The 26,557-nt window shown below is 38.0% G+C and overlaps 4 protein-coding genes and 1 pseudogene across 6 annotated transcripts; 3 read left to right on the top strand and 2 right to left on the bottom strand.

The window, feature by feature from the left end:
- The first annotated feature begins 1,580 nt into the window (after positions 1–1,580).
- Positions 1,581–6,600, top strand: LOC137958725 (serine carboxypeptidase-like 35). Its single transcript, XM_068805820.1, has 8 exons — positions 1,581–1,928; positions 3,743–3,850; positions 3,936–4,124; positions 4,277–4,365; positions 4,522–4,800; positions 5,124–5,260; positions 5,734–5,826; positions 6,148–6,600. The coding sequence occupies exons 1-8, from the start codon at positions 1,652–1,654 to the stop codon at positions 6,401–6,403; spliced, it is 1,428 nt and encodes a 475-aa protein (XP_068661921.1). The 5' UTR covers positions 1,581–1,651; the 3' UTR covers positions 6,404–6,600.
- Positions 6,601–7,404: 804 nt separating this feature from the next.
- LOC137959882 (uncharacterized) lies at positions 7,405–11,065 on the top strand. The gene is made up of 5 exons (XM_068807289.1): positions 7,405–7,462; positions 8,053–8,147; positions 8,256–8,515; positions 9,506–10,651; positions 11,039–11,065. Exons 1-4 carry the CDS (start codon positions 7,433–7,435, stop codon positions 10,318–10,320), a joined length of 1,200 nt encoding a protein of 399 aa, XP_068663390.1. The 5' UTR covers positions 7,405–7,432; the 3' UTR covers positions 10,321–10,651; positions 11,039–11,065.
- Positions 11,066–12,749: 1,684 nt separating this feature from the next.
- On the bottom strand, positions 12,750–18,066 carry LOC137960067 (uncharacterized). 2 transcript variants are annotated; one of them, XM_068807542.1, is made up of 10 exons: positions 17,424–18,066; positions 16,859–17,011; positions 16,212–16,418; positions 15,736–15,918; positions 15,208–15,429; positions 14,998–15,114; positions 14,780–14,923; positions 14,544–14,645; positions 13,853–13,921; positions 12,750–13,466 (listed from the first exon to the last, which is right to left on the bottom strand). In XM_068807542.1, the coding sequence occupies exons 1-10, from the start codon at positions 17,610–17,612 to the stop codon at positions 13,233–13,235; spliced, it is 1,620 nt and encodes a 539-aa protein (XP_068663643.1). In that variant the 5' UTR covers positions 17,613–18,066; the 3' UTR covers positions 12,750–13,232. The 2 variants fall into 2 exon arrangements, with proteins under 2 accessions (XP_068663643.1, XP_068663642.1); XM_068807541.1 differs by having other exon boundaries at positions 16,203–16,418; positions 17,424–18,064.
- A 67-nt stretch (positions 18,067–18,133) lies between these two features.
- LOC137958608 (uncharacterized) lies at positions 18,134–23,516 on the top strand (annotated as a pseudogene).
- Positions 23,517–23,780: 264 nt separating this feature from the next.
- LOC137958667 (pentatricopeptide repeat-containing protein At4g20740) lies at positions 23,781–26,490 on the bottom strand. Of its 2 annotated transcripts, XM_068805748.1 has the most exons (2): positions 25,965–26,490; positions 23,781–25,877 (listed from the first exon to the last, which is right to left on the bottom strand). In XM_068805748.1, the coding sequence occupies exons 1-2, from the start codon at positions 26,380–26,382 to the stop codon at positions 24,211–24,213; spliced, it is 2,085 nt and encodes a 694-aa protein (XP_068661849.1). In that variant the 5' UTR covers positions 26,383–26,490; the 3' UTR covers positions 23,781–24,210. The 2 variants fall into 2 exon arrangements, with proteins under 2 accessions (XP_068661849.1, XP_068661848.1); XM_068805747.1 differs by having other exon boundaries at positions 23,781–26,490.
- Between the last annotated feature and the right edge of the window lie 67 nt (positions 26,491–26,557).

The following is a 26,557-nucleotide window of genomic DNA, read 5'->3' as shown; positions in this document are numbered from 1 at the left end:
GAGATGGCACCACATCTGAATAAATTGGGAATGGGAACGGCTCCACAGTTCCATGTAAATAAATCCATCTTATGTTATTAATAAAATATTTTTTTATTTATTAATCATATTTATTTTTAATTATTCTATTATATTAGTGATTTAATAGTGATAATTAAAATATGGTTAACTCAAGCACTTGGTTTAATTAACTCGTTTTTATAATTAATAAAATCAATAATTTAAAATTTAATGGAAAAATATTATTAATTAATAATATATAAAGATATTTAGTGTGTTAAAGTTAGCATTTGATAGATTTTTCCCGTTTAATCATGACCTTTTTATGTTAAAGTATACCATATATTATCAATAAATTAATAACTAAATGTATTATATTCGTTTATGTTATTTTTTATAATTAATCATGTACACAGTTAATTGGGTCACGTAATTATTATATTAATGTATAATAAACAATAATCATTAAATAATATAATATATAATTCAATTAATTAGCATATTAATCTATTTTAGTTATACATTAAATTAGTTATTCGTGTAGTAATAATGTTTGTTTTACCTAATTTAATATTTAAATAATATATTTTAATTAAGTATACTATTACAAGTTACTAATTCTCTTACTTTCCATATTTTTCTCATTTGGGGGCATTAACACTAGAAACTGTTTTCCAGTGCACATGAAATCGTCCACACTAACACCCAGTTCAAAGATGAAGTTCATATAGATGAATGAAATAAAGATGAAGATGAACTTCAAATTTTGTGTTTGTTGATTAACCCCCTATGAGGGAAGGGGAGGGTCTCTGGCTTAGCCTTTCTTGTGAGGAAGATGATTCAATAATGTTTATCTTCTTGTCGACTTTGTGGGTGAAAATACTTATTTATTTTCTTCCAATGCCATTCTATTTGTAGCAATTGAGAAATATGACATTGGGACAAAGGCCATATCACATGATGTTACCCTTTTGTAATTGTGACACATCACATGTAATGACAAGGTCCACATAATATTTTGTATTAAAATCTCTTGGTTGTTGGTCAAAGACAAGGCCACACAAATTGCATAAGAAAAGACACAAGAATGTTATCCATGACCTAATGTTCACCTATAGTTAGCCACCTAACCAGGGTTACCCCTATTTGACAAACTCTTGTAAATTGGTAACACATTTTAATGCCTTAAAACATATGACCTGTGACTTAATTCATCATTCTATTGTGGACCCATGACAGCCTAGTATGCCCCCACATGGGGTGCATGCCTTGGGCTAGGGATTGTGGCATGTGTATTTGAAAACAGTAAATTGGTCAACCCGCCAGGTTGTAAAACCATACTAGAAAACAGTAAATTGGTTTACTATATATGGGTAAAATGGGAAATAAAAAAGAGCCATATCCGCATGCTGCATGTAGACCAAATGCAATTATTGATAAATATTATACTTTTGATTATCTATGAGATCGACATAAGTCTTATTTATTTAAAGAGAGATTCGCGGATTCTTCTCACAGTGATATGACTATAAATGGTGGAGTCCAGCCATCAGTAGAATTTTCACGCATTCTTCAACAAACCCCCGTTATCCAGACAAGGAGGTCGTGAGTCTCGTGAGACAGTAAAGAGAGAAAGCCTCGTGCATTCGTAATGGCTATTTCTCGCTCTGTTTTTCTTTCTTGTCTGGTTTTCGTCTTCGTTGCCTCTTCTCTCTGGCAAGCTCACGGTCTGCGGGGGCGTTCGGGCGAGGATTCGCTGCGGGAGGCGGATAGAGTGCGAGATTTACCGGGACAGCCAGCTGTGACGTTCCGGCACTATGCTGGATATGTGAAGCTGCGATCGGAGGACGAGAAGGCGCTGTTCTACTGGTTCTTTGAAGCTGAGGAGGGAGTGGAGGAGAAGCCTCTTGTGCTTTGGCTCAACGGAGGTACGTACAGCTGGAAACCTGTCCACTTTTCCGAGTTGGTCTCTGATGTCAGTGGATGTGCGAGATTTTTTTAAATGTGGATGGACTTTGGAATTAAGATGAGTTTGTACTGTGGGATCTGTTAGGCATTTTGTCCTTCTTTCTGCAGCGATCAGGTTTAGTGTTTTTTTTTTTTTTTGGTTTTCCCTACTCCTGAAGGTTTCGTTTTAGAGATCTGCAATTCTGCGGACAGAAGGGCGATGAGTTCCAATTTTACGACATTTTCGGTTTCATCTAGGCAGAGAGAATCTTCTGATTTGACGGATGCGTATTTCTTTAGTTGTTCTTCAGTGAGGCGATTTTCCTGCACTATAACAATTTCTTGTAGTTGTGACCGATGAAACTTATTCATCAGCTGCATTCGACTGATGATTTTTTCAGGAGTGGTTTCGTGTCAGTTCTATGATGTTTGAAGGAGCAAAAACAGAAATGGTGCATAATTTCGGTGTTTAATCTCTCATATCTGCCCTTAATCTGTAAAATCTTACGTCTGAGCACCGAATCTTTGCATATTTCCGTGCTTTCGTAGGACGGTCTTCGAGCCTTTTTTTTTTTTTTTTGCTGGGATAGTTACCTAACCTTCGTTCCAGTAAAGCGATTATCGTAGATGCAAATGCCCAATAGCGTCAACTTATTCTCGAAAACCGAACATCTCTTTTCCGTGACTTTTGTCTTTCTTTACGTCGTAAATCCAACAAAAATTTCTACCTTACTTTCCGATGATAAGCTCCAAACTAAACTTGCTCCTGCTGCTATCTTAATATCCATTAACAGCGCTTGAGTAACTCGTTTTCTTTGCCCTCTCCTCGATCAGGTCACATCTGGTACTTCTAGAGGAATCTTTTAACTGTATATGTCAGTTAAAAGACAGTATATCTTCCACCAGTTGCAACCAAAGAACATTTCGTCCCTTTTACCGAGATAGTTTCTTATTTTCGTCGTTTCCTTGAGCCTCGGGTAAATTAAATGGACGCCGGCTCCATGTAGCTTCATTATCAGCAATTGACATAATATATATTTAGTGGAACACATTCTTCTATCATGGCATGTGGTCCCCTGGCCCTATTGGGAATTATCAGTATGGGTTTCACTGGTGTAAACGTGCAGAATCAGCAGATGCATGTATCCACAGCCTTAGAAGCAGAGAAATTATTCAGATTATGCATTATTCCTCGAGTTGCTCAGCTTAGGGGCGTAATCATCATTTCTCGGTTCTTTTTGGCTTTTATCTGCCTGACTTCTGGGACTACTTAGTAGCGTACTTTTTGTCTCCAATGCCTTACTCTTACCTTGCAGAATGAAAACATGTAGGTTCATGCACTGATTTGGCCCTGGAGCATTTTCTATTTTACTTGTGATTTTGCAGATAAGTACGTTTTTGTCTCTTTAACCGTTTTAATGCTCATGCTTGCTCTTTTAGCTGTTGAATATCCAGTCACTTTTTGCTTTACGCGGTCTCAGTCAACCTGATGGATATGGATACTGTTGAGTGAATAGCACGAGCAAGAGAGAGTCAAAGCATCATACCATAAAATGACAATGGACAGTGTAGATTTTTCGTGGGGGCCTATCTAGAGATGCCAGTTATAGTAGTATGGTCCCCCCTTCTTCTGGGTGGCGGGGCCTACAAGGCTTCGATATTTGCATTTCTTCGTTTTGATGGAGGGGCATCCTTTTTACTTTTACTACGTGGAAACTTGAAAGGAAGTGTTGAAAATTAAAGCTGGAACATGGCTTTTGATAAGAATTAACGGCGTTTCAATGAAAAATTGCAGGCCCCGGTTGCTCGTCGATTGCGTTTGGTGCAGCTCAGGAGCTGGGGCCCTTCCTTGTGAGAAAAAATCAAGCTAAACTTGAACTCAACAAGTTCTCTTGGAACAAAGGCAAGTATCAATTCATTTTTGGTTGCGAAATCAAGTGCTTGTACAAAACTATGTTTCAGCTTCATTCGTTTTGTTTTGTATTCAGCCGCAAACCTTCTTTTCCTAGAAGCTCCTGTTGGTGTAGGCTTCTCGTACACCAACAAAACAGAGGACTTGGAGAAGTTAGGGGATCGGATCACGGCCGAAGATTCATACGCGTTTCTGGTTAAATGGTTTCAGCGGTTCCCCAGCTTCAAATCTCACGACTTTTACATTACCGGAGAAAGCTACGCCGGTGAGGTTTCCCTTTTTCTAACACTAGTCTGACCGCGGAGATTCTTTTGTTATTTAGATGAGAAATAGAACTTTTATTTTTCCATTTATTTGATCTTAACGCGTTTGATGTTTGTTACATAGAATTTCACCATGGGTATGCTTACCTCGCAGGGCATTATGTGCCGCAGCTCTCGGAGCTCATTTATGAACGCAACAAGCACGCAAGCAATGATTCCCATATTAACTTCAAAGGCTTCATGGTATGACTAAAGTGTGTGTGTCAGCTTATAATCACCAAACTACGAGAAGTAACAGATATATAAGGAATCATTTTCTCTTTCCAGTACAGCTTTCCTCTTCACTTACTTCAGTCAATGATGAATGAACTAGGTTAATTTGTCTTTCATAAATTTCAGATCGGTAACGCTGTAATAAACGATGCTACCGACCAAATTGGGATGATCGAGTACGCGTGGAGTCATGCCATCATCTCAGATCAACTGTATCATCACATAAGCAAGGAATGCAATTTCAAGAGCGACAACCAGACCAACCTCTGCGCCTCCTCCGTAAAGAGCTTCCTTCAGGCTTACTCGGACATCGATATCTACAGCATCTACACTCCCATTTGTCTCGGCCATTACGAGAGACCATTTACCAAACTCCTCACCGCACCTCTGTCCTTCTCGCAGCACGTAAGTTTCAAATAATTTCAGAATTTTTTGACATCCACAGATGGCCTTTGTTACAATTTTACAACTACCAAAATCATTTTCTGAGATTTCCGTCTCGAATCAAGGAGACAGTTTAAATTCAAAAGTCGACCTAGTTACCGCCAACCTTGAGAATTCAGTCGAACACTTATACTTATTTGTTCAGTTGACATGAAAATCCGAAAACTCGTTCCACATAACAAAGCTGAAATACAAAAATCAGTAAAACCTTTTACTTTTTGTCGCCTTAACTGCTAAAATTAAGACATTCTTACCTTCTATTTTCGTTGCGAATTGCTTCACAGGATCTGTGGCACAAGCTGTCATCGGGCTACGACGCATGCACGGGGGATTACGCGAAGAGATATTTCAACAGGGAGGATGTTCAGAAAGCTTTGCATGCCAATGTGACTAAGTTATCGTACTCTTATACTCCGTGCAGGTAGATTTTTTCTTTTCTCGTCTCTGATAATGAAACTCGTGAAACTTTTTGTTTCTTGCAATTTAACCACATCGCCTTCGTCATTTATTTCCTTGCATACTGTGTTGCTATCGGGGCGGATACATGTCGTCAGATGGAACTTTCCAGCATTTACCTGAATTATATATTTCGAATCTCCGAACTGCAAATTTATTTCTGCTCTTTCGCCATTACTCAGTCATTCATTCATGACAGTCAATCGTCATAACTCCAGAATTCTCTGTTAATGCTTATGAAGCTTTTACCTGCTATAAAATTCCAGAAAAAAATCTTTTGTTTGTCACTTCTTGCTTTTATTTGGACTCTTCGACATAGATACGTCCAACCGATAACAACCACCTCAATAATATCTCATATCATTCCGAAATCCTATTCAAAATTCGCATCATAACACGCTATAGCTATATAACGTGATTAACTTATATCAATTGCAGTGACGTTATCAAGAAATGGAATGACTCGACGGAGACGGTGCTTCCCATCATAACCAAGCTCATCAAAGCTGGTCTCAGTGTCTGGATTTACAGGTAAGATCTGCTTATCCAATTTTAGAAGTATATATAAACAAGCTACTAGAGGTTTTCTGAGTACATTGATAGACCTCAAACAGTGCTGAGATGAAATCATTGTCATTCAATCATGTTTGGTAGATCATAAAAAAGGATGATTCTGATAGGGTGAAAATAATTAAAAAAATTTGAGATAGTAATCGTCTCAGTAGACTTAATCATGACAAGCTTTTAACAAGGAAAGTTAAACAAAGAAATATTAGTTTAAAAACTTTACAAAATTGCTGTAGTGTGAAATGAAAATATAACTGGCTTGAGATGATGAATTATGGATGGCAGCGGTGACACGGACGGGAGAGTCCCGGTAACGTCAACCAGGTATAGCGTGAACGAGTTGAAGCTGAAGGTGCAAAGAGGGTGGAGAGCGTGGTTTGTTGGAGGGCAAGTGGCGGGGTGGGTGGTGGAGTACGAGGGATTAACGCTGGCGACCGTGAGAGGGGCTGGCCACCAGGTCCCTGCTTTTGCGCCCGAACAGTCGCTTTCTTTACTGTCACATTTCCTCTCAGCCCACTCCTTGCCGACTTCCCGTTTCTAGATCTTTTACTCGCGCAAAAAAAACCTCATTCCTCTTCTCTTCTACTGTTCTCTCCTCCCCTACCATGATTTCTTCTACTCTCTTCTCTTCCTGTCTGGATTATATATATTAGCTTTCGTCAGTTAATTCTAATGTACGTGGTTGTAATGAAGGAGAATAATAACGATTTAAGAACACACTAAATAGATAAAAGAAACTACTAAGAGTTAATTTTTTTCTTGTGTTTTATACTTCATTTATGTTCACGTGTGGGTGCGGTCAGTCAACTGTACCTTAATGGCCTCCGAGTCTAAAGTACTCTGAATTTTAAATCGTGGTGAGTGTACTGGATGCATCTGTCATGTGTCTCTTATTAGATCAGAAGACAACATAATTTCTTGCCGATATGTACTACAAATCGGAGGTTCCGTCAGTGGTTGCACGGGGCTTGCTTGGCCAACTGGTGTAGATTATGGTAAGGAGAGACGTAAAATTGTGAATAGAGAGTGGAAAGATGTGAACTGCTTGTGGACCCCTCCATGCAAGCTAACCAAGTTTCTTGTCTTTTAGTGTGGATCGCCCCTTACTAAGTTATATAGATGAAGTTTCATCAAATTATGGGATCGATTTTCAATTCAAATTGTACAACTGTAGAGGCAATGTTGTAAAAAGGGTACCCAGTAACGACCCGATGTGGCTGTTGCTAGGTCATGTTGGACCTACGTCAATTGAGTTTGAGCACCGGTTGACTGGGCGCTTCGGTCTTCCTGAAAATTTGTTTTTGATAGGCCACGGACACGTAGAAGAAGTAGACAAAAGTAACAAAGACTAAAAATGTTATAGCCCATATTGTTCAATCCAAAATCTCTGGCATTTCCTGGGCCGGAAATTAAATGACAATAGAACAACAAGACTCGCTACAAGAGTTGTGAAGAGGAAGCCCATCCATCAAGGTTCGCGAGAATGAGCCGCTCAAAGAGATAACTCAATGCACTGATGGTTTTTGAAGGGTTCTTCTTTCAGACAAGCGCCCGCAGACCTCACTCCGCAATGGCGTTTCTCTTCCAGAAATTTCAAGAGGTACAGTACTATGCTTCGTACTTGGTAGAAACTTAATGGATGGACCGAACTGTCTCTGCAAATTGGAACATGATTGAGTGTGTTTGTTATTTGTTGATACAAGTTAAGAATTTTTTTTTTCTTCCTACGTTAAGTTTCTTGTCTCATCGGAGAGAATTAACTTTAGAAAAGCTTGTTCTAGCATGTAAATGGTCGACCTTTGAAAACCATCTAAGAAAAATAAAGGTCTGTTTGCCATTCGAAAAAGGCTTCTTTTGCGCAATGGTCATGGCGAAGAAAGGAGATCGCAAAAACCGAGTAGCCGGATCCTTGATTTACTGAAGTATTGGACAGAACAGGGTTTGCAAATGTGTTAAATTTCTTGATAGAAGTTAGAAAATTTTGTTCCTTGTCTCATTGGAGAGAATTAGCTTAAAAAAGGCAGGTCCTTTTACCATTTTCGCTTAATGCCAGAGAATAGTAGAAAAAGAGAGGGTCAGAGGTATTTGATCGCACAGAAAATTTACATTGAATGTGACAAATGCATTGAGAAAATATGATTCATTTGTGATTTGATGAGAAAATTTCACATGTCCACATGTTTTTCCCAGTTTATCAAAACGCTGGCAAAGAGTCCAACATTTGCGAGAGACCCTAGGCTTCTTCAATTTGAAGCAGATGTACATCGGTTGTTTCTTTATACCAGGTTGGTTCTAGTTCTCTATCTAGACATGCAAGTCTTTACTTTTCTTTTTTGTGCATCTTTTTATGATTATATTTGTAATTTTTCCTTGAAAAAAATAATTATTTTCAGTTATAACCGGTTGGGAAATGATGTGGAGGAGGCTGATGCTGATGAAATTATTGAGCTGGCGAGCAAAGCTTCTGTTGCTGATCAGAAGAAACAAGTCCAAGAAAACATTCATTCACAGATTAAAAGCTTCTGTTCAGCTATGGATGAAGTTCTTCGTCCTAGTTTCAAGAACACTGGCATCAAATCTGCAAATTCACATGAGTCTCATCACAGGAGTGGCCTCACATATGCTATTGGAAGAGTTTCAACCCTTCAATCTGGTGAATTCTTCTGTCAAATATTCCCTGTTTTATCTTTGCCAAAGTTTGATTATATGTAAAACCAAATATTTGAAAAGAATGTTGAGTTTGATAAGAAACTTTTGTTAGCAATTCTGGGTCAAGTCAACACAATGCCAAACTTTTTCTGTTAAAATATGTAACTTCTCTAAACAAGTAAATGTTTCGATCAAGTTTGTTCTAGAGTGGGTAATAAAGGCCATGTCTTGCATCTTTAAAGAGTTGGTAACTATTTCTTTTTGCGTAGGATGCAATTATCTCTTCAGTTTACCCTGTGCCGTCCACTGTGGGGAAAAACTGTATCAAGTGATGGATCTCATTGTATTGATAGCACTCCTAAAGGGAAGTATCAGTTGAAGCACAGAAAGTCCTGTTTTTATCTCATATAGCTTCAAAAAATGGACGCATGTAGAGAGAGTATCTTCTTAAAATTGTTTTTAAACAACTCTTTTGTAGTCTTTCAACAAAAAAAAATGTTGGTAGGAGGGGCCAAAAATGGAAGCATGTAAACACAATTTTTTTTTTTGGTGGGTGGGGCCAAAAGTTGGTAGGTTCACTGCAGAAGATAATTAAAAGTTTTAGTTATTAACTTGAACTAGGTTGAAAATATAATTGGGAACCAGCAAGTTACTTCATCAATTTTGCTTTTTGCAAGCAAGAATTCTAAAGCAAACCCCAGACTGGTTTATAGAAGAAAAAAAAAAATGAAAAGTGACATGTCTTCATTTATGAAGGAAACAATTTGATAGACACATAGGTACTGATGTGATTTACATTTGGACATGCATTTGAGAGGGTATGGGTTTACTCTACTGAAGAAGTTCCATATAAGTAGTAGTGATGTGTTTAGATATCAGAATAATATTTATCAAAAAAGATACCAGAATAATACTTCTCAAACAAGATACCAGAATAATACTATGACATATATAAAAGCTTGAAGAACGTGACTTGTGTTAATTTTCAGTGCAGTTGTGCCAGAAACCCAGCCGTTATCACGTGAAGAATTATCCCATCATCTGAAAAATCATATTGGTTACACACTTGATATTAAACCTTCCCAAATACCCCATAAGGATGCTGGTCAAGGACTATATTTAAGTGGTGAGGCTAATGTTGGAGCTGTCATAGCCTTCTATCCCGGTGTGATATACTCACCTGCTTATTACAAAAATATCCCAGGATACCCAAAAGTTGATGCTCAAAACTCTTATTTGAGTACAAGATATGATGGGATTGTTATAAATGGTCAGCCATGGGGGCTTGGTGGTGAAACTCGTGAAGTTTGGGAAGGCTATTCTTTGCATCAATTTCAGCTCAATTTACCTGAAAATATCACTGGAAATTCTGATAAGCTTTGGAAATGGCTTAGTAAGCCTTCAAAGGGTAGGCCTGTGCAAAAAGGTGGGGAGATATTGGAGCGGCGGAATCCACTTGCCTTTGGTCACTTTGCTAACCACCCAGCACAGGGCACTGAGTCAAATGTCATGCTTTGCCCGTATGATTTTTCTATGAGTGAGACGGACATGAGGGCTTATATTCCAAACGTAGTGTTTGGCAGTGAAGAGAACATGAAGATGAAAAGATTTGCGAGCTTTTGGTTCAAGTCAGGGGGGACCCGTGATGAAGGGCCTGAGGTGCCTGTTATGAAGACACTTGTTCTGGTTGCCACTAGATCACTCCATGATGAAGAAGTTTTCCTGAATTACAGATTGAGCAATGCAAAGCGACGGCCTGCCTGGTATGTGCCTGTGGATGAAGAGGAAGACAGGCGTAGGTGGAGCTAGGTGTGCAACTATGCAACAATTGAATAACACTGCAGACTCGGTCTCAGTGATTACCCTTACAGATTCAACCATTTTCTTGCACAGAAAAAGATGAAAACAAGATGTGTTATTTGATCCACGTTTGGACTTTTGATTAATTTGGATCATCCGAGTTATAAACTATTTATCGTAATCTTTGCTAAGATTACTCTTTTCTTTTACTTTTCTTCATATATTATCAGTTTTGAATACTTAACCATTAATTGATTGCAAAGTTCCCAATGCAGTAAAGCCTTGTTTATGTATGTTGCTTCATTCGTTAGGTTGCAGGAAAGAAATTCGGCAGGCCAAGGTACTTTTTCTGCAGTTTCCTTGAACTCGTTTTTAAATGGTAATAGCAAGTATGAAACTGCTTGTTAAAGAAACTAAATCTATTTCTCTTTTTTCTGAAATGTTTATAAATGGCTTTTGAATCATGAGGATGAACTGATGATAAACCCCCCAGAAAATAGTGGGGATTGATCAGAAGGGCTTGGAGGGCAGCTTCTTATCAGCAAAAGAAAAGCCTTGACCTTTCCGTTTCCTTGAACTCGTTTTTAAGTGTTAATAGCAAGTATGAAACTGCTTGTTAAAGAAACTAAATCTATTTCTCTTTTTCAGAAAAGTTTATAAATGGAGAGCTTTTATTGCTTTTGAATCATGAGGATGAACTGATGATAAATTTTTATGGGACCAGAAGGAACCCTGCCAGAAAATAATGGGGATTGATCAGAAGGGCAGCTTCTGATCAGCCAAGAAATGCCTTAGACCTTTTTGGAGCAAAGATTGGGACTACATGACCTGCCCCTCTCACTGCCACAAAAGTGAGATCAGCATAGACTGTTGCCCATAATCAAAATTTTTAATGCAAATCATTGTTTGTACATGATAAAACCAAACTCACTAAAAAAGTGACAAAAACGGAAAAAGAAAAGTTGCTTTGCTGATAACAAAATGAGAAAATGCTTTGTTTGATCAAATCGGTTTTTGCTTAAAACATGAATATTGACTGGTTTGCTTGGTCAATATGGGTGCCATTGTTTTTACTGAAAAAAATTTCAATCAATTCTTCTTGATTCCTCTTACCTTTAAGAAATATTAAAAATGATAAAAAAAATAAGTTTCCCATTGAGCGGCAAAAATAACCCCAGAAGTTCTATAACCGGTTTTAATCATTTACCTCTTACCTCAATCTTTTTTTTTTAAAAGAAGTATTCCATTTCTAATGTAAACACAAACACCATAGCTAATTTTTCAGTGTTTTTTTAAGAAAAACAAATTATTATTTTTTCTTTCATATTTTCAATGAAAAAATTAGTCAAAGAAAAAATATTGTTCTTCACAGGGAAACAATCGGTTATTTGGTTATTTTGTTGCTGGAATTCAGATGCAATTTCCGTTGAAATAATGAACAGAGCCATATAAGGATTTTAATCCAAAACGAGGAAGTCGTCATTGAAAAATTAATACTTCTGACAGTGCTGCGTTTGCTGATCTTGAGAATCAGTTCTGGCAATTAATTCCGACACCCTGTCACTTCCGAACTTGGGAAGGGAGAGAGCCTTTCATAATCTTGAAAGATACAGGTTTCTCCGTTGTGTATGATCAGTTGCAGAACTGAAAGCCCTTTCTGTTCGATGCTTTGTGAAAAATGAGATTAATCCTAATGTAATCTATATGAGGAAAACTTCCGACGAGAGCAGTGAATGTATTGTTTTCCTAAATTGAATAGAGAGCTTTACAGGCAGTCTTTGTATTGGAAGGTGAGGCAGAACGAAGGTGGAGAGTAACAAAAAGAACAAAAATGGGGATTCGTCATGCCTGGTATCCTGTGAATTAGATATTAGGGGCATGACAGGTATAGAAGGAAAAAATATCTCTTGAGAGAAACAAAAACACACCATACTGAGGTAATTGGTCGCAGTAGAAAGGAATTGCAGTTTTCTCCCTTTCAGGAACAGTTGGTAGCCTGAGCTTTATTCAGATACTGTGAAGGTATCCCTTTCTGTATTATTTCTTTTGATGAACCATTGACCGGGTTATTCATGCTTAGTCCAAAAAATAAAATAAAAAACATAACAGATATCGAAATAACCCTTGCCCATTACATTTCTCATCTCTAACAAATATGTAATTAACTATTCTTGTTCATTTCACCAGAAAAGCGAGCCCCGCAAGGAAAAGGGGTTAAATTTGAACCAATTTGCAGATCTGGGCAGCTGCACCTTTGTCACTGAACTTGGTTTCAAAGTGCCCTTCAGTTCTGCAACCTAGACCACTGAATGATAAATTGGCTCTGAAAATGTAAGTCCTGAGTAAGTAACAACAAACCCATTCTGTCTTGAATTCTCTGAACACTGCACTGAAAATCACAGCTTCAGTATGACACATTATAACTGAACAGTTTAAACTATGGCCAATGCCAGTCCTCGCTTTTCATTTAGTCTTGACCCTTTTTGACCCTTTACTCTCGAGTCTTTCTAAAAGTACAAGAAAGAAACATACTGGAACAATATGGGCTCCCATTATTTAAGCTTGAGAACCATTCAGTTGAAGCAAAGACACAAGAGAAACTAAATAATAATCAGAGACGATGCTTATCTTTATGTATAGGTCATCTTGCAGGAGGAGCCTTGCTTGGCTGGTCAAGTTGGGTAATAAAGATTGACATAAGTTTCATGAGATCTCAGAGAGAAACACTGCTGCCAAAATAACCTTCTATTTCACTTCAATCCCCAAGAGCATAATTTCCCTTTAGAAGGAAATTAGGATCAAGAATTTCATTCAACCCCCACATCAAGAACCTTGCATGTTCAGCTGGGAGTTCGTATGAGCAGGTTGTCAAAGCAGTCTCAGATAACAAGTATGGATGCTCAGAGAAAGCAGCCACTTGCTTAGACAAGCTCAAACCCATTCACCAACTTGATGCAAGTTTCAACTGATGTTGCTAATTCCTCCGCTGCTCCAACATAGGCTTGTGGGGTAAGCTTCAAAAGATTAGCTTTTGCTTCCTCAGGCAGCTCCAGCCCTTCGATGAAAGCTTTTAGACTCTCCTGAGTGACTGCTCTTCCCCTAGTTAGCTCCTTCAGCTTCTCATATGGTTCTGGAACTGCGTACCTTCTCATTACCTGAAATGCCAAATGGATAGGTACTGAACAGTGAGAAAGATATGTTACTATAACTACATAATAAAGATCTTTACCAATGTGAATTTCAGGTTGGCCTATCTACATGGCTCAACTCCATGTCAATATACTTGAATCTTGATCACTAAACGTGTGTGCCACATGTAAAGGAGAGGAGACAAGTTTTGAACCAAGGTTGTGCCATATGTCAACATACAAGAACGGACAGATCAGACATAGTAAATGACTCAAATCATTAAAATCATTAAAAGCATTGACAGACTACAGTTTTTTACATTTTTCCAAATAATCCCATTAGTCCATCCCACTGAAGGATGAGAATAAAAAGTGTCAGGCTTGGCTAAAAATGCCAGTATGTGAACACTTACCGTCTGGATTGGTTCTGCAAGCACCTCCCATGATTGTTCCAAATCTTCATTCAAAGAAGCTTCGTTCACCTGCAAACTCATGGTTCAAATGCTTTTCAGAAACAGAAGCCAAAGAATAGAACTTCAACAATAGAAGGCTTTCATTATGCAGGTTCCAGTAGAGATATTGAAGATAGATGCAAGGTCAAGCAATTATATTGTCTGACTGTGATCACTGTAACTACATGGATATTTAGTTGTGCACATTAGCATTGGACATAGAGCAATAAAACCTTAACCTTATGACAATAAGAAAAACATTTCATTAAGAAAACTTCAACAGGCGAACATCATTAGAGACAAGAAGGCATTTATTTAGCCTACATAAATAAAAGGAAAAGAAAAACAAAACTACACAAACATGAACATCAACGCCAAGCAAGGGGAAGGGCTTTGTGACTACAAAAATAGCAACATGACCTATATTCTCTTCTTGCTTTGACCAAGTAAATGTTTGATGTGCAAAATGGAAAATTAACAATTTGAGAAACACTCTACATTAAAAAAGAACTAAGTAAAAATTTGAAATGTTTCAGCTGAAGCTTTGAAGGACTACCAATTTCACAGCAGTCTTGCTTATAGTAAATGTCCTTTACCTATTGATAGCTCTCAAAATAAAGGCATATCAAGAGTACTACAGGAACTTGCTTACCTGAAGCTTTCCAATTCCCTGCAAAGCGCTTTTGTAAGCAAGGAGAGAGTACCCTAGTCCAACTCCCATGTTCCTCAAGACTGTTGAATCAGTCAAGTCTCTCTGGCATTGAATGTGGAGTAAGAAATTTTGTTTTAGCATGTCAAAAACTGAAGATACAACAAGTGGAAGACTTGTAGGAGCCTAACAAACAGCAAACACTTTGGAAGAAATAGCTAAAATAGATAAGTAATAACCTGCCACCGTGAGATAGGAAGCTTCATGCTCAGATGATGCAGGGTTGCATTTGCCATTCCCAGATTGCCTTCACTGTTCTCAAAATCAATGGGATTTACTTTGTGAGGCATAGTTGAAGATCCAATCTCACCAGCTTTAGTTATCTGTAAATATTTGAGAAGATCATCATGAAGCTTGTGATAGTGAATTAGGCCATCAAATAACAGAAATATTTTACCTGCTTAAAGTAACCCAATGATACGTATCCCCATATGTCTCTGTCAAAGTCCAACAAAACATTGTTAAACCGGATGAGTGCATGGAATAACTCAGCCATGTAATCATGGGGCTCAATCTGCATTAAAAAAAATATATAGAAATTAAATACCATGAGAAGGTAAAATGTAGTAAATTCAATGTATGAGTAAGAGAGATAATGTGAATTAACCTGTGTCACATAGGGATTGAAATTTAAGCCTAAAGACTCTATAAACTCTTCTGCAACTTTTGGCCAGTGAACATCAGGATATGCGACAAGGTGGGCATTATAATTACCCACTGCACCGGCAAACTTTCCCAATATCCCAACAGTAGAGGCTATCTGCCTTTGTCTGCTTAATCTGAAAGCAAAAATTGCCATTTCCTTTCCCAAGGTAGTAGGAGAAGCTGGCTACAATGAACCAAAAGAGAATATATCATATATACTTTATTCTATATGGTCATAAACAGAATAACCTGAAAGTCTATTGATATCTAGAAACTAGCATCAGATGAAAATTAGACCAAAGATTTATTTAGCAAGCCTAATGATGGAAGAATCCTCAAAGCTGGACCCTGAATTAGATCAGGAAGCAAAAAAAAACAGCTGAATCACAAAGCGATAAATGCAAGAAGTACAAACCAATAATAGAAACAGTACGAATTCAACTGTGAAAAAAGAAGTACTATTTTCTTGCACCAAAACAGCTCTTATTACCTGTCCATGAGTGCGTGACAGCATGGGAACATGGGCATGATCCTTTGCCATTTTACAAATAGCTGCAATCACTTCATCCATTACAGGGAAAATGACTCTGTTCAGAGCTTCTTTTAGCATCAATGCATGGGCCAAATTATTAATATCCTCAGACGTGCAAGCAAAATGGAAAAACTCAAGAACCTGGAAGAACAATGGAATTGATTCAATGGGCAAAGTACAGAAACAATAATCGCTGAAAACATGGATATTTTTCCATCAAAAGATAGAAAAACCATGAAATCAAATAGTAACTGAGATCTAAGGAGGGCATCTCCCTAGCCCATCTGGCTGTTGAAAGCATCTTTCCTCTGCAATCAAGGGATTTTCCCCTCTTGTAAAATGCCTCATGAACCATTTATTAGCTATTATCAATTAAAATGTTTTACAATAAAAAAAAAAGTAACTAAAAGCTACTTGAATCAAACCTTAGCAACCTCTGAATGAGACTGACACTTCTTCTTCAAGAAGTATTCTACAGCCTTGACATCGTGATTTGTTACTATCTCAATGTTCTTCACTTCCTTAGCATCAGCTACACTAAAATTATTAACCAAGCTATCCAAGAATGACCGAGCATCCTCACTGAAGCTCGGAACCTCTGTGAGTTGAGGAATTCTGGAAAGCATTATCAACCATTTGACCTACAGCAGACAAATCCCATTCCAAGTTGATTGGCATGGCAGTCAATATAATCATGGAAATAAAAACTGTTCAACATATAGAAAAAGAGCTATTTGTCTAATAAACTCTGACAAATTCAAATTAAAGGGAAAATGCAACTTTGTCCTATAAGAAGAACTATTGACTTGCAATATGAGTTGACATGGGTATCTCAAGATGAAAAGAAAACCAAAAAATAAAAAAGATGAACATTGAAACCGTCATCTTCATCCTCCCCCCTGCAGACATGCTAGTAAAATGAACACCAGAATTTTATAATTTCACACAATAAACTCAAATGATCCCAGTAACATGTGTGCTTCGATTAAGTATTACAAAGCACTCTGCTTTAATGTACAGAAAAGACCAATACAGCAACATGTGGAATAAAATACAAGACTTGTGGGATTTCGAATCGAACCTCAACTAGAACACGGAAACGGATCAGACCAAACTCGCTTAAAAACAACCGCAATTCCTTCACCTTTTGCCCGTAACGTCCATCCAGAGGTGTTAAAGCTGTGAAACCTGACAACTCTAGATCATCAAGCTGCATAGCATTCATCCCCCTCATCTGTAATACAAGAATAATATCACGAACTAGAACTTCTTCAAACAATGTCAGACGAGAGCAGACAAAGCATGCCAATAAGGAATAACAACAAATGTGAGTCTCTAAAAGCTGGCAACAAGCTTCGTCTCAAAGCAATTATCTATAAAGTCGTATTTTTTAAAGGAAAAATCAGAACACGGGTTCCATGAAACAAAGGAACAAGAACATATCAAAAGAAAACGAAACAAGTATCCTTGCAGTAAGGATGGAAAAAAGGAACCCCAGTCAAAACCATGCGACCAAAGTGAACACAAATGTAGAGCTGTCTCGAAACTTCAGGTTAAAATAAAAAAAAATGAAAATATAAAAAAAAGAAAGAAAAAAAAAAGTTAAAGAAACTAGGGAAAAAACCAGACTCTAGCCTTTGAAGTACCTCTACAGTGGACATGTCGGCATCCTTGCTGACGTTTCCTCTTAAACCCAACTTAAATTTTGGGAAAGAGGCTCTAGAGCTATGAGGAAGTATCGAGTTACTTCTCAATCCGCAACGACGCACTGAAGCGTTGACTGTCGAGGGTTCGAAACTGCACGAAACCCTAAAAAAAACAACCCCAGAATCCATGATCGAAGAAAGAACAAGAAGAGGAAAACCTGGCGATTATCAGATATCAAATCCGGATCAAGATTCCGGCCTGTCCTCGGGCACCGAACGATTAACGAACGGAGCGAATGAAAATGACCTAAGAAGAAGGAAAGAAAGAGAGGGAGATCTGGGATCGTTCAACTAGAAGGAAGAGAAAAAGGAGCCCTCTTCGCCCTTCTTTAGATTTCTTGTTCTGCTTTCTTTGACGATCGAAAATGGGGGACGACAAAATGGGGGACGACAAAAGCGGAGAGGGAGAGAGAGGAGGAGGATCGAAGAGAGCGAGAGAGAGGGTGCGGAAGAGAGGCGGGAAAAAAAAAATCGTCGAGGGTTCGAACCCTGGCGATCGCTTCATCCCGATGAAGGGCAAATATGGGCGGAAACCAAATTCCGTCGCTTAAGCCTTGGAGATGATTTTCGAAATCATCTCATCTATGTGCTCCACTGACCTTCTGTTTTTCTTTCAATTAATCAATCAGTAAGTCAAAAATGAAAAATCTATGAGCGTAAGTGACCAAAGTAAGTCGGTTCTTCAGCGACTCTCGTGTTGGCCATACCAACCCTTCGCTTTGCCCGCCAAGTTAAATGGTTACACCCCAATGGCTATAATTGGCTTGCCGTTTCTTACTAGGATCAAGGGGGCTTCTGCCCAGGTAACAAAAGACCAATTTATCATTTTGAGTTATGGCTGTTGAATTACTTGGTTCTCTTTGCATCAGTAAGAGGTCACTGTTGGTTCTCTAGAACTCTACCTGGAAGCATGTCTAAATTTGCTTGCAGTTTTCATGACTAATTTGAGAAAATGAAATTTGTATAGAAATTTTTTTTATAAGAAGTTTCAGTATGTTTCTCTTTGGTTTTTGATAATTGTAAATGGAAGATTGTAATATATTGAAGAAGGGTTCTCGGTTATTGCTTTACGGTCTCCCAATGCTAATGTAGAATTTGGCTATCTACGAATACCCAGAATACCCAAACAAATTGTCTCCATTGGTTACTTATGATTCCCTCTGGCTCTGTTTGAAGATCTATGCAACGGAAGCAACTGCAAAACTAGGGCGTCTTATGATGGAAGACCAATTTTATGGCCCTGAAGAATCAGGTGGTTCCCCTTGGATGGAAGAACTTGAATCCCTTAGTTCAGAGCTGAGAGGGATTGTGTTGGGAAAAGAAGAGGCAAATTGGGACATTGGCAATCTTTGTACAGGTAATTCTGCTGTCATTTAATTGGGGAATACTTATATGTTTTTATGTTAACTTCATGTCTTCCTGTCTGAATCCTAGTGAAAATTTCACTTGTTATAGAGATACTTCGAAGATAAATGTTTTCTTCCTTATAATGACACACTAGATCCAAGCTTTTTTCTGCTATAAAGTGAAGATAGACCACTTTGTGGACCTTAACCATTGTACATTGTCCGAGCAGGTAACTTCTCTCTATGTGTTTTCTGAAAATCTCATATCTGTATGCTTTCTAGTCTTTCATGGTAGTAGGAAAGTATCTATTGTGCAATATCTTTTCTTGGTGGTTGAATTTTGTAGTGGAAGTAACATAGTCACCTGTGTCAGTGGAGTGGATGTCAAAGAGTGCATGAAAAAAATCCAGACTCTTTAAGTATGCTGAAGAAGACTGTCGCAATGGCAATTTGATTATAAAACCAGTCAGCTCTGGCTTGGGAATCGGTGCTTCTAATTGGACATTAGATGGTCCAAGAAGGAGTACCATTTACTTATCAGGTTTCTCATTGGCGTCAGCTAATGCTATGGATTTTGATTACCATTCTCTTCAAGGGAATAATGATCTCATTATATTTTCTGACTTCTCATATTTGCATGGTGGGAAAGTTGAGACAAGGTCACAGGGAAATGGCTCACTGGATCCTAGTTCTTCAACCTTCAAGTAAGTTTTCTATATGTAATTTTTGTGTGGGAGACTTTCTTTTTATTTTTTGGAGTTATCTTGCATAGGAACTTCTATAGAAGATTGTAGTTTGGTTTCCATTTGCATGATTTTGTGTTGATTATTCAAATCTACCAGTTGAGAGGCAGGACAGGATGAGGTTCATGGTTGCCTCAATAAGTTGAAAACCTCTAATTCTCTCATAATTGCAGATTTTAGTAGTTCATGTTTGAAGGCTATCCCTCTGATTTTACTGCAGCCAAAGTAGTGAGATCTTGTTCCACAACCCTTTCATACTGGGCTGCTTTTGTTTTGTGTTTAGTATCGTTGCACATTACATCTGCATTCTAGTATGGAAGCCGAATCTACTGGAGAGGGTTGTTTAGGTTTAACCTTCTTGCCAATTGTTATCCAAAGCTCTGACATTTTATCATGTTGCAGAGAGGACTCTAGTGAAAGGGAAGCTCATGTTGTTCCTCTTCTTGACATTGATGAGGGTTCAGAGAAAATTGACAAGCTTGTGCATTCTAAATACCATTGAGCAAAGAGGTTCTGCAATACCGGCTTGTGGAGAAAATTTCAGTGTCTCTGGAAGCATTGAATCTGAAGGTAATTCCATATTTATTTGTTTTGGCTTTCAAGTTATACAGTTGACTAAATGATGTTGTGTTTAGGGTTTAGGGAGTTTATTAGTTGGAATTGGTTTAAAATTCTATACATAAGCTTTGGCAACATGAAGTAACCATATGATTTTGACTTCTATAATAAGCTGCACAAATTATTGGAATACCCATTCACTGCTTTATTCAGCTTTAGACGGTGGGATCACCATATGCACCATATTTAGATCCCTCTCTTAATATTCTTCTTCTGTTTTCTTATTTTTCCTCTATGTCTCCTTCCTCGCTTGATTCTCTTTAACCTGTTCTTAATTTTCTACTCTTTTTCTTCTTCAAATTATCAAGTTATACATCCTCCAATAATTAGCTCAAATTAATTTTTTATTGCATTGCTTTGTTTATTTGTCGTATAGAACCTTCTTCTACTAATCCTTCATTTTTGTTTTGTCTGCTATGACCTCAATGTTAGATTAGAAACAAAAAGACCTTTGTTCAGGAAGCTTTACACACATCACGCAAACACTTCACATATATTTTAATATTTCTAGTTGAAGGCCTGCTGTAAGCAGTTTTGTGCACTGTGTCCTGACATTTCTTTTAAATTACAATAACTAAAGGTAAAATGTCACAGATTTCCATAAATATGATCTCCTCCATAGCAGAAGAGACATTAGCCTTCACCAATGTTATTCCAGAATGAGTTTCTAAGCAATGCCCGTGTAATGTGCCGTTATATCTATCACTTTTTTTTTTAAAATTATGAAGATCTCATTTGAAGCATATTCATTTTATACTACAGCTGTTCTGGGGAGAAGCTTTGTTTGGTCATGTTGAGCTCATGAAGGAAAAGAAGCTTCACCTATTTTCAGGAATTTGGTCATCTGATTTTGTGCAAGTCCCAGAAAAAACTCCCTTCTTGTATTGTGCATGGTATCATTAAAACAATGTCGGAGTGGGCAACAGTTATTAATTCCTTGACTGAAAGAATGAAAAGTTGAAGATCATCCATCTTCCAATTGGGATGGTTATAATCAACTTAGTCTACTTGTTTAGATCGTTTGACATTTATTTTGAAAATGGAAGTAATTATAGTTCTGTGTAGGATTGCATGGCCGGAGACTTGCATAGTATTTTCACCTCACTAGAGTCTGCCTCTTGGTCCTGTCATTCACCTGCTTCATAGATGGCATGAAGTTCTCCGCTCATAACTTGTTCTTGAGGTATTTCTTTTCTTTACAATTTTCTTACTGACAAATCCTGTATGCTTTTGTCTGGTTACAATGTCAAGAAGTATATCCCTTTTTGAGTGATATGAGATATTTATAGGTCTCAATTTTAACTATTTGTATACGTTTGTCATTTATAGGGAGGTATTGATGCTGAACTGGCTGTTCTCCCCTTCAAGCCTGTTGCAATGAAGGTACTGCAATGTTCATTTATCTCTGGAATTAGTTAAAATTATCTTTCATTTTTTATTTGCTTGATCTTACTTTCTGAAGAATCCTGTTTCTAGTGATCCTACAATTACAACAACTCTTGAAGTTGATGAGACACAACGAGCATGAACCAATAATTTGGACTTACATGCGAGAAATGGAGTGGTATTTTGGAATTTGGATCATCTAACTTATCTTTACAAGTGGTGTTTGTTAATCTGAAATTCAGATTAGTGGTTGATTTTGACTCCTTTATTATTGAACAAGTTAAATTGTCATTCCTATTAAGTCATCTTTTGGTGTGAGAGATGATAACCTTACTCCATTGTTGATGGAACAAGAAGATTAAGTTTAATGCTTGGAGGCATAAGTAAAAACTAAGGTAAAATCCCAGCATTTTCGTGAGTTCTGTGTCCTCGGAAAGTTTTCTGGTCTTTTCCATCTAGCAAGTCCATTCGTATTATATAGGTGGGTGGGATAGTTCCTCAAAATCCTCTCTCCCAATATTCTACTCCTTTTATTCAACTTATTTTTATTTTTCAAGGTACCAACTGTCCTCCTCTAGTGGTAGATTAATATCTCTGCATGCTGGTGATGTGTGTGTTTATGTGGTTGTGACATGTGTACTTATCTGGTGGTGATGTGTACAAAACTAAGACCAGAAAGAACTTTCTCTTAGGTCACACATTGGTCACAAATCTTGATTGTTGATTGCTAACACCATTTAAGTATCTTCACAACAGCAACAGACCTCTTCCTCAGTGGTGGACTAGTATCTCTGCGTGATGGTGATGTGTGTGTTTCTATGATTGTGACATGTTAATGTACAGGTGATATACTTAGATCAGCAAAAACTGTTAGTTCACACATCTTGACTGTTGATTTTTAATATTGTAGTATCTTCACAACCGCAATAGGTTTATGCCCTATATGTGTTTTATGTGAAGCACACTATGAGATCAGATTACTGTTTTGCTGACCAACTTGCCTGGGAGTTTCCTGGCAACAGCTTGTTGTTGGGTACTCTTTCCCTAGGTAATTCCAAGTTTGGCTTCTTAGCTTGTGTTGTATTGTCTAGGTTTTCTATCAATAAAATTACTCACCATTTAAAAAATATTAATGTGAATAAATAAACTAGCAAAAAATATCAAAAAAAGTGAAATGTAACATCTAGGTTTTTTTTTAATTGGTTGTGGATTTTTTCCATTAGCACATTCAGAGCTCTTTTGCTGAAGCTTTGTTGGTTATATTTCAACTTCCCCTCTATGGGGATGTGATGAGCATCCAGGAAGGAGCACAAACTCATTGTTCTACGAGATCAAAAGGATGATATGATGATTATAGTAATAATACAGTTGGTTTTAGTTATGTTTCATACTCAAGAGTTTTGGAGATCTCTGGTCAAATAACTTTCAAGTTAATATGCAAAAACTACAAGGGGATATTAGTTAGAGACTGACAGTTTACAGAAGATTGAAGTAAATTGCTTCAACAAAAATGAAAAACACTGATGTTTAAGTGAACTGATGTACTATCTTCAGCTTTTGTTATTCACATTTTTGTGCTACTAAGTATCTGCTTCTGTGGTTGTAAGCCACTAACTTTGATAGCATCATGTAAAAGGGGAATTTCCATTATGAAATTAAGTCAATCTTAATGGAATTAAGCTTGTAAAATGCAATTAGTAATCTTCTGCCTCTTGATGTAGGGTTGATAAAATTCGGCTGCTGTTGGAGATTTTGCAGCTTAAGCTTGTTCTGGTATAGTAATTACCATTAAAAATGATTTTTTTTATCTTTTACATAGAAGAATGAGCATGTTTGCTTTTTGATAGTATTAACTTTTGAAGAAACAAAAAACTACGGAGATGGTGAAGATGGGTGGATCAGTGAAAGTGTTGGAAGGTATGATACTGGCCATCTTGTAATTGAATAAGTTAGCTTTAGTATGAAACTTCACTGCTCATATCAAATACTAAAATCTTCTCATACAGTAAGTAATATGGTCAATTTTTCTTCTTAATTCGAATGCATGAATTTGGGTAAAGAAGAGATTAAATCAAAATTACCATATAAAAGATTAATAGTGTTGTGAGCAAGTATCAACTCCATTGCAAGCAAGATGTGGAGACCAAATTGTGTCTGAATCAATTATGCAAAAACAGAGTTAGTTTCATCAAAATATACAAATAAATAAGGAAATATATTTCTGTTTCACAGCATATTCAATTTGGCATTCACCAATTCCTTGGATACAAATTGATTTCACACTAGAAAACGGAAAACACCTCAACTTTCACTTCGACACTGTTCTTTTGAATCCCCAATCGATTTTCTCCACTTGGATTCAAGGCCATGAAACTTCAAAGCAGAGAGCACTAAACCTGCTGTATTCTTCAGATGCTCTACAAGTAAATTATCATACACAATTGCATTAGCTTCAGTAAGAAGCTTTCGTTCTTTCATGAGTGAAAAGACCTTCCTGGCTTCCTCTAGAGTCCTATACTTTGAAAAGCCATAGATAATTGAACAACATTTTGTAACATCTATTTCTATCCCCTGCTCCACTTTCACCAATTCCCAGGATACAAATTGATTTCACATTAGAAAACGGAAAACACCTCAGCTTTCACTTCCACACTGTTCTTTTGAATCACCAATCGATTTCCTCCACTTGGATTCAAGGCCGTGAAACTTCAAAGCAGAGAGCACTAAACCTGCTGTAGTCTTCTTCAGATGCTCTACAAGTAAATCATCATACACAATTGCATTAGCTTCGGTAAGAAGCTTTCGTTCTTTCATGAGTGAAAAGACCTTCCTAGCTTCCTCTAGAGTCCTATACTTTGAAAACCCATAGATAATAGAACAACATATTGTAACATCTATTTCTATTCCCTGCTCCACCATCTCTTCCAAAACTTCAATAAATTTCTCGGCCACTCCCACCTTACAAAAATGAAGAATAGTAAGTGTGTACTTGAATTCGATAGGGCCCATAGTTACATTTCCCAAGCAATCACGAACAAGCATAATAGCAGGTTTTATCTCTCCAGCCATGCACAGCCCTCTGACAAGAGAACGATAAGCAGGAATGCTGGGGATGCCAGCCATCTCCTTTATCTTATTATAACAAGAACATGCCTCCTTAATGTCCCCACTATCCACTAAACAAAGAATAACATTACTGTATGTGCAAGAATCAGGTTTCAAATCCAAACCCTTCAACTCTTCAAACAGCGTCAATGCTTTGGTGACCTCTCCAATTTTATGAAGACCACTAATAACTACATTATAAATTGAAACAGTATAATATCCTTTTCCTTTCAACTCCTGGAAAACCTCCAAAGCCTTCCATTCTCTCTGTCGCTTCTCAACCATGAAATAAAAAAACTTTGCAAGATCATCCATAACATTCCTTCCCAGTTTTGCCATTTGATCAAGCAACCCAATAAAATCATTCATTCTTCCATGTTCGGCATAAGAAACCAGTAATGGATTCACTGTTTCAAATTCTGGAGCAAGTCCCTCTTTAACTGTGATTTTGAAAAGTTTGTAAGCCTTTTCAAGCTTATTATCGCTGCACAAGCCTCTCATCAAAGAATTATATATGGATAAATCTGCCCGGTATCCCTCCACTGTCATATCTTTCAAAAGATCACAAGCTTGCCCCAGCCTCTTATTAGCAACAAGACTATCAATCAGTGAGGCATAAACTGCACGATCAATCAAAAACCCCTTCTCCTTCATCTCCTTGAAAAACTTGAAACCGTTGTCAACCTCATTTCCTTGACACAATGCAGTAACTAAGGTAGTATAGGCCATAACATCGGGTTTAACACCATCCTGAACCATTTCACGCCAAACCCTTAAGCATCCAACCAAATTACCCGCTGCAATCAACACCCTAATCATTGCAGTATACGCAAATACATCCGGTTTACACAAGTTGCTTCTCATTTTCTCCAAAACTTCAAAAACGTCATCAATTCGACCTGCTTTGCACAACCCCTTCACGAGTATCATATATGTGACGCTCTCTTCCCTCAAACTATTTTTCTTAAAATCATCATAAACCGATAAAGCTAAGTCCAAATGGTTAGTCTTGATAAGGGCATCCATAATTCTATTGAACAAAAAAACGCGCGGAACTATCCCAAATTTCTTCATTTTCTCGTAAACATAGAAAACCCTAAGGCCCCGATTGGCATCAGAGTGCATCCGGATCAAAATCTCGAACTGCTTCTCACTCGGAGGCTTCCCCTGCAATCTCATCAGTTCCACAATCTCATCTGCCGAGCGATACCGATTGGTACGGTTCAAGCAGTAAGTGTAGGCGTTGTAAGTAGCAAAATTATGAGAATAGCCCTTCTGCCTACCTGCCCACTGGAAGAACTTGGAGGCCATGACGGGGTTTGACTCCACCTTAAGCACTTCGGCAACGAGGGCTGGAGTGACGCGGCGGAGCTTGTTGAGGTCAGCGATGAGAAGGGGACCCCACTTCTGGTTTCTTCGGAAAGAATCCACGATAAAGCGAGCGACGGGAGAGAGGCGGCGAGCGATCGCGAAGAAGGCCTCGGAGGGGGAGGGGGTTGGTTCCGGGGGGGAGGGGCAGTCGGGGTCCCACTTGTGGAGATCGGGAACGGGACCAACCGGAAGAGGGACAACGGGGAGGTCAGGGTTCAGGGTCTGACGATTGGAGAAGAAGCCACCCCGGACGACCGGACGGTTCTGGGAGGGACGGCGGTGTCCATAGAAGAAGTAAGGTTTGGGAAGCGCGGGTTGCTGAGGGGGCATTTTGCAGGGGAAACGCAGATGCTTCTTCTTCCTCGTCGTTGTTCATTTTGGTGGTGATTTCATGCTTCGTATTCCTGACAGGAGCCGAGAAGAAGTAGCCCTTTCAGTATCGGGGATCAGTAGCCCTGTTAGTGCACTGTAGTGAAATCCGCTAGTAGTGAATTCACCTTCACCG

The sequence above is a fragment of the Aristolochia californica genome, unplaced genomic scaffold (genome assembly GCF_029961685.1).
Source record: "Aristolochia californica isolate CCGP_79_NKW_82.1479 unplaced genomic scaffold, dmAriCali1.0.hap1 SCAF_3, whole genome shotgun sequence".
NCBI lineage: Eukaryota > Viridiplantae > Streptophyta > Magnoliopsida > Piperales > Aristolochiaceae > Aristolochia > Aristolochia californica.
The sequence above is the reverse complement of the archived record's forward strand: the minus strand, read 5'-3'. Positions and strand labels throughout refer to the sequence as shown.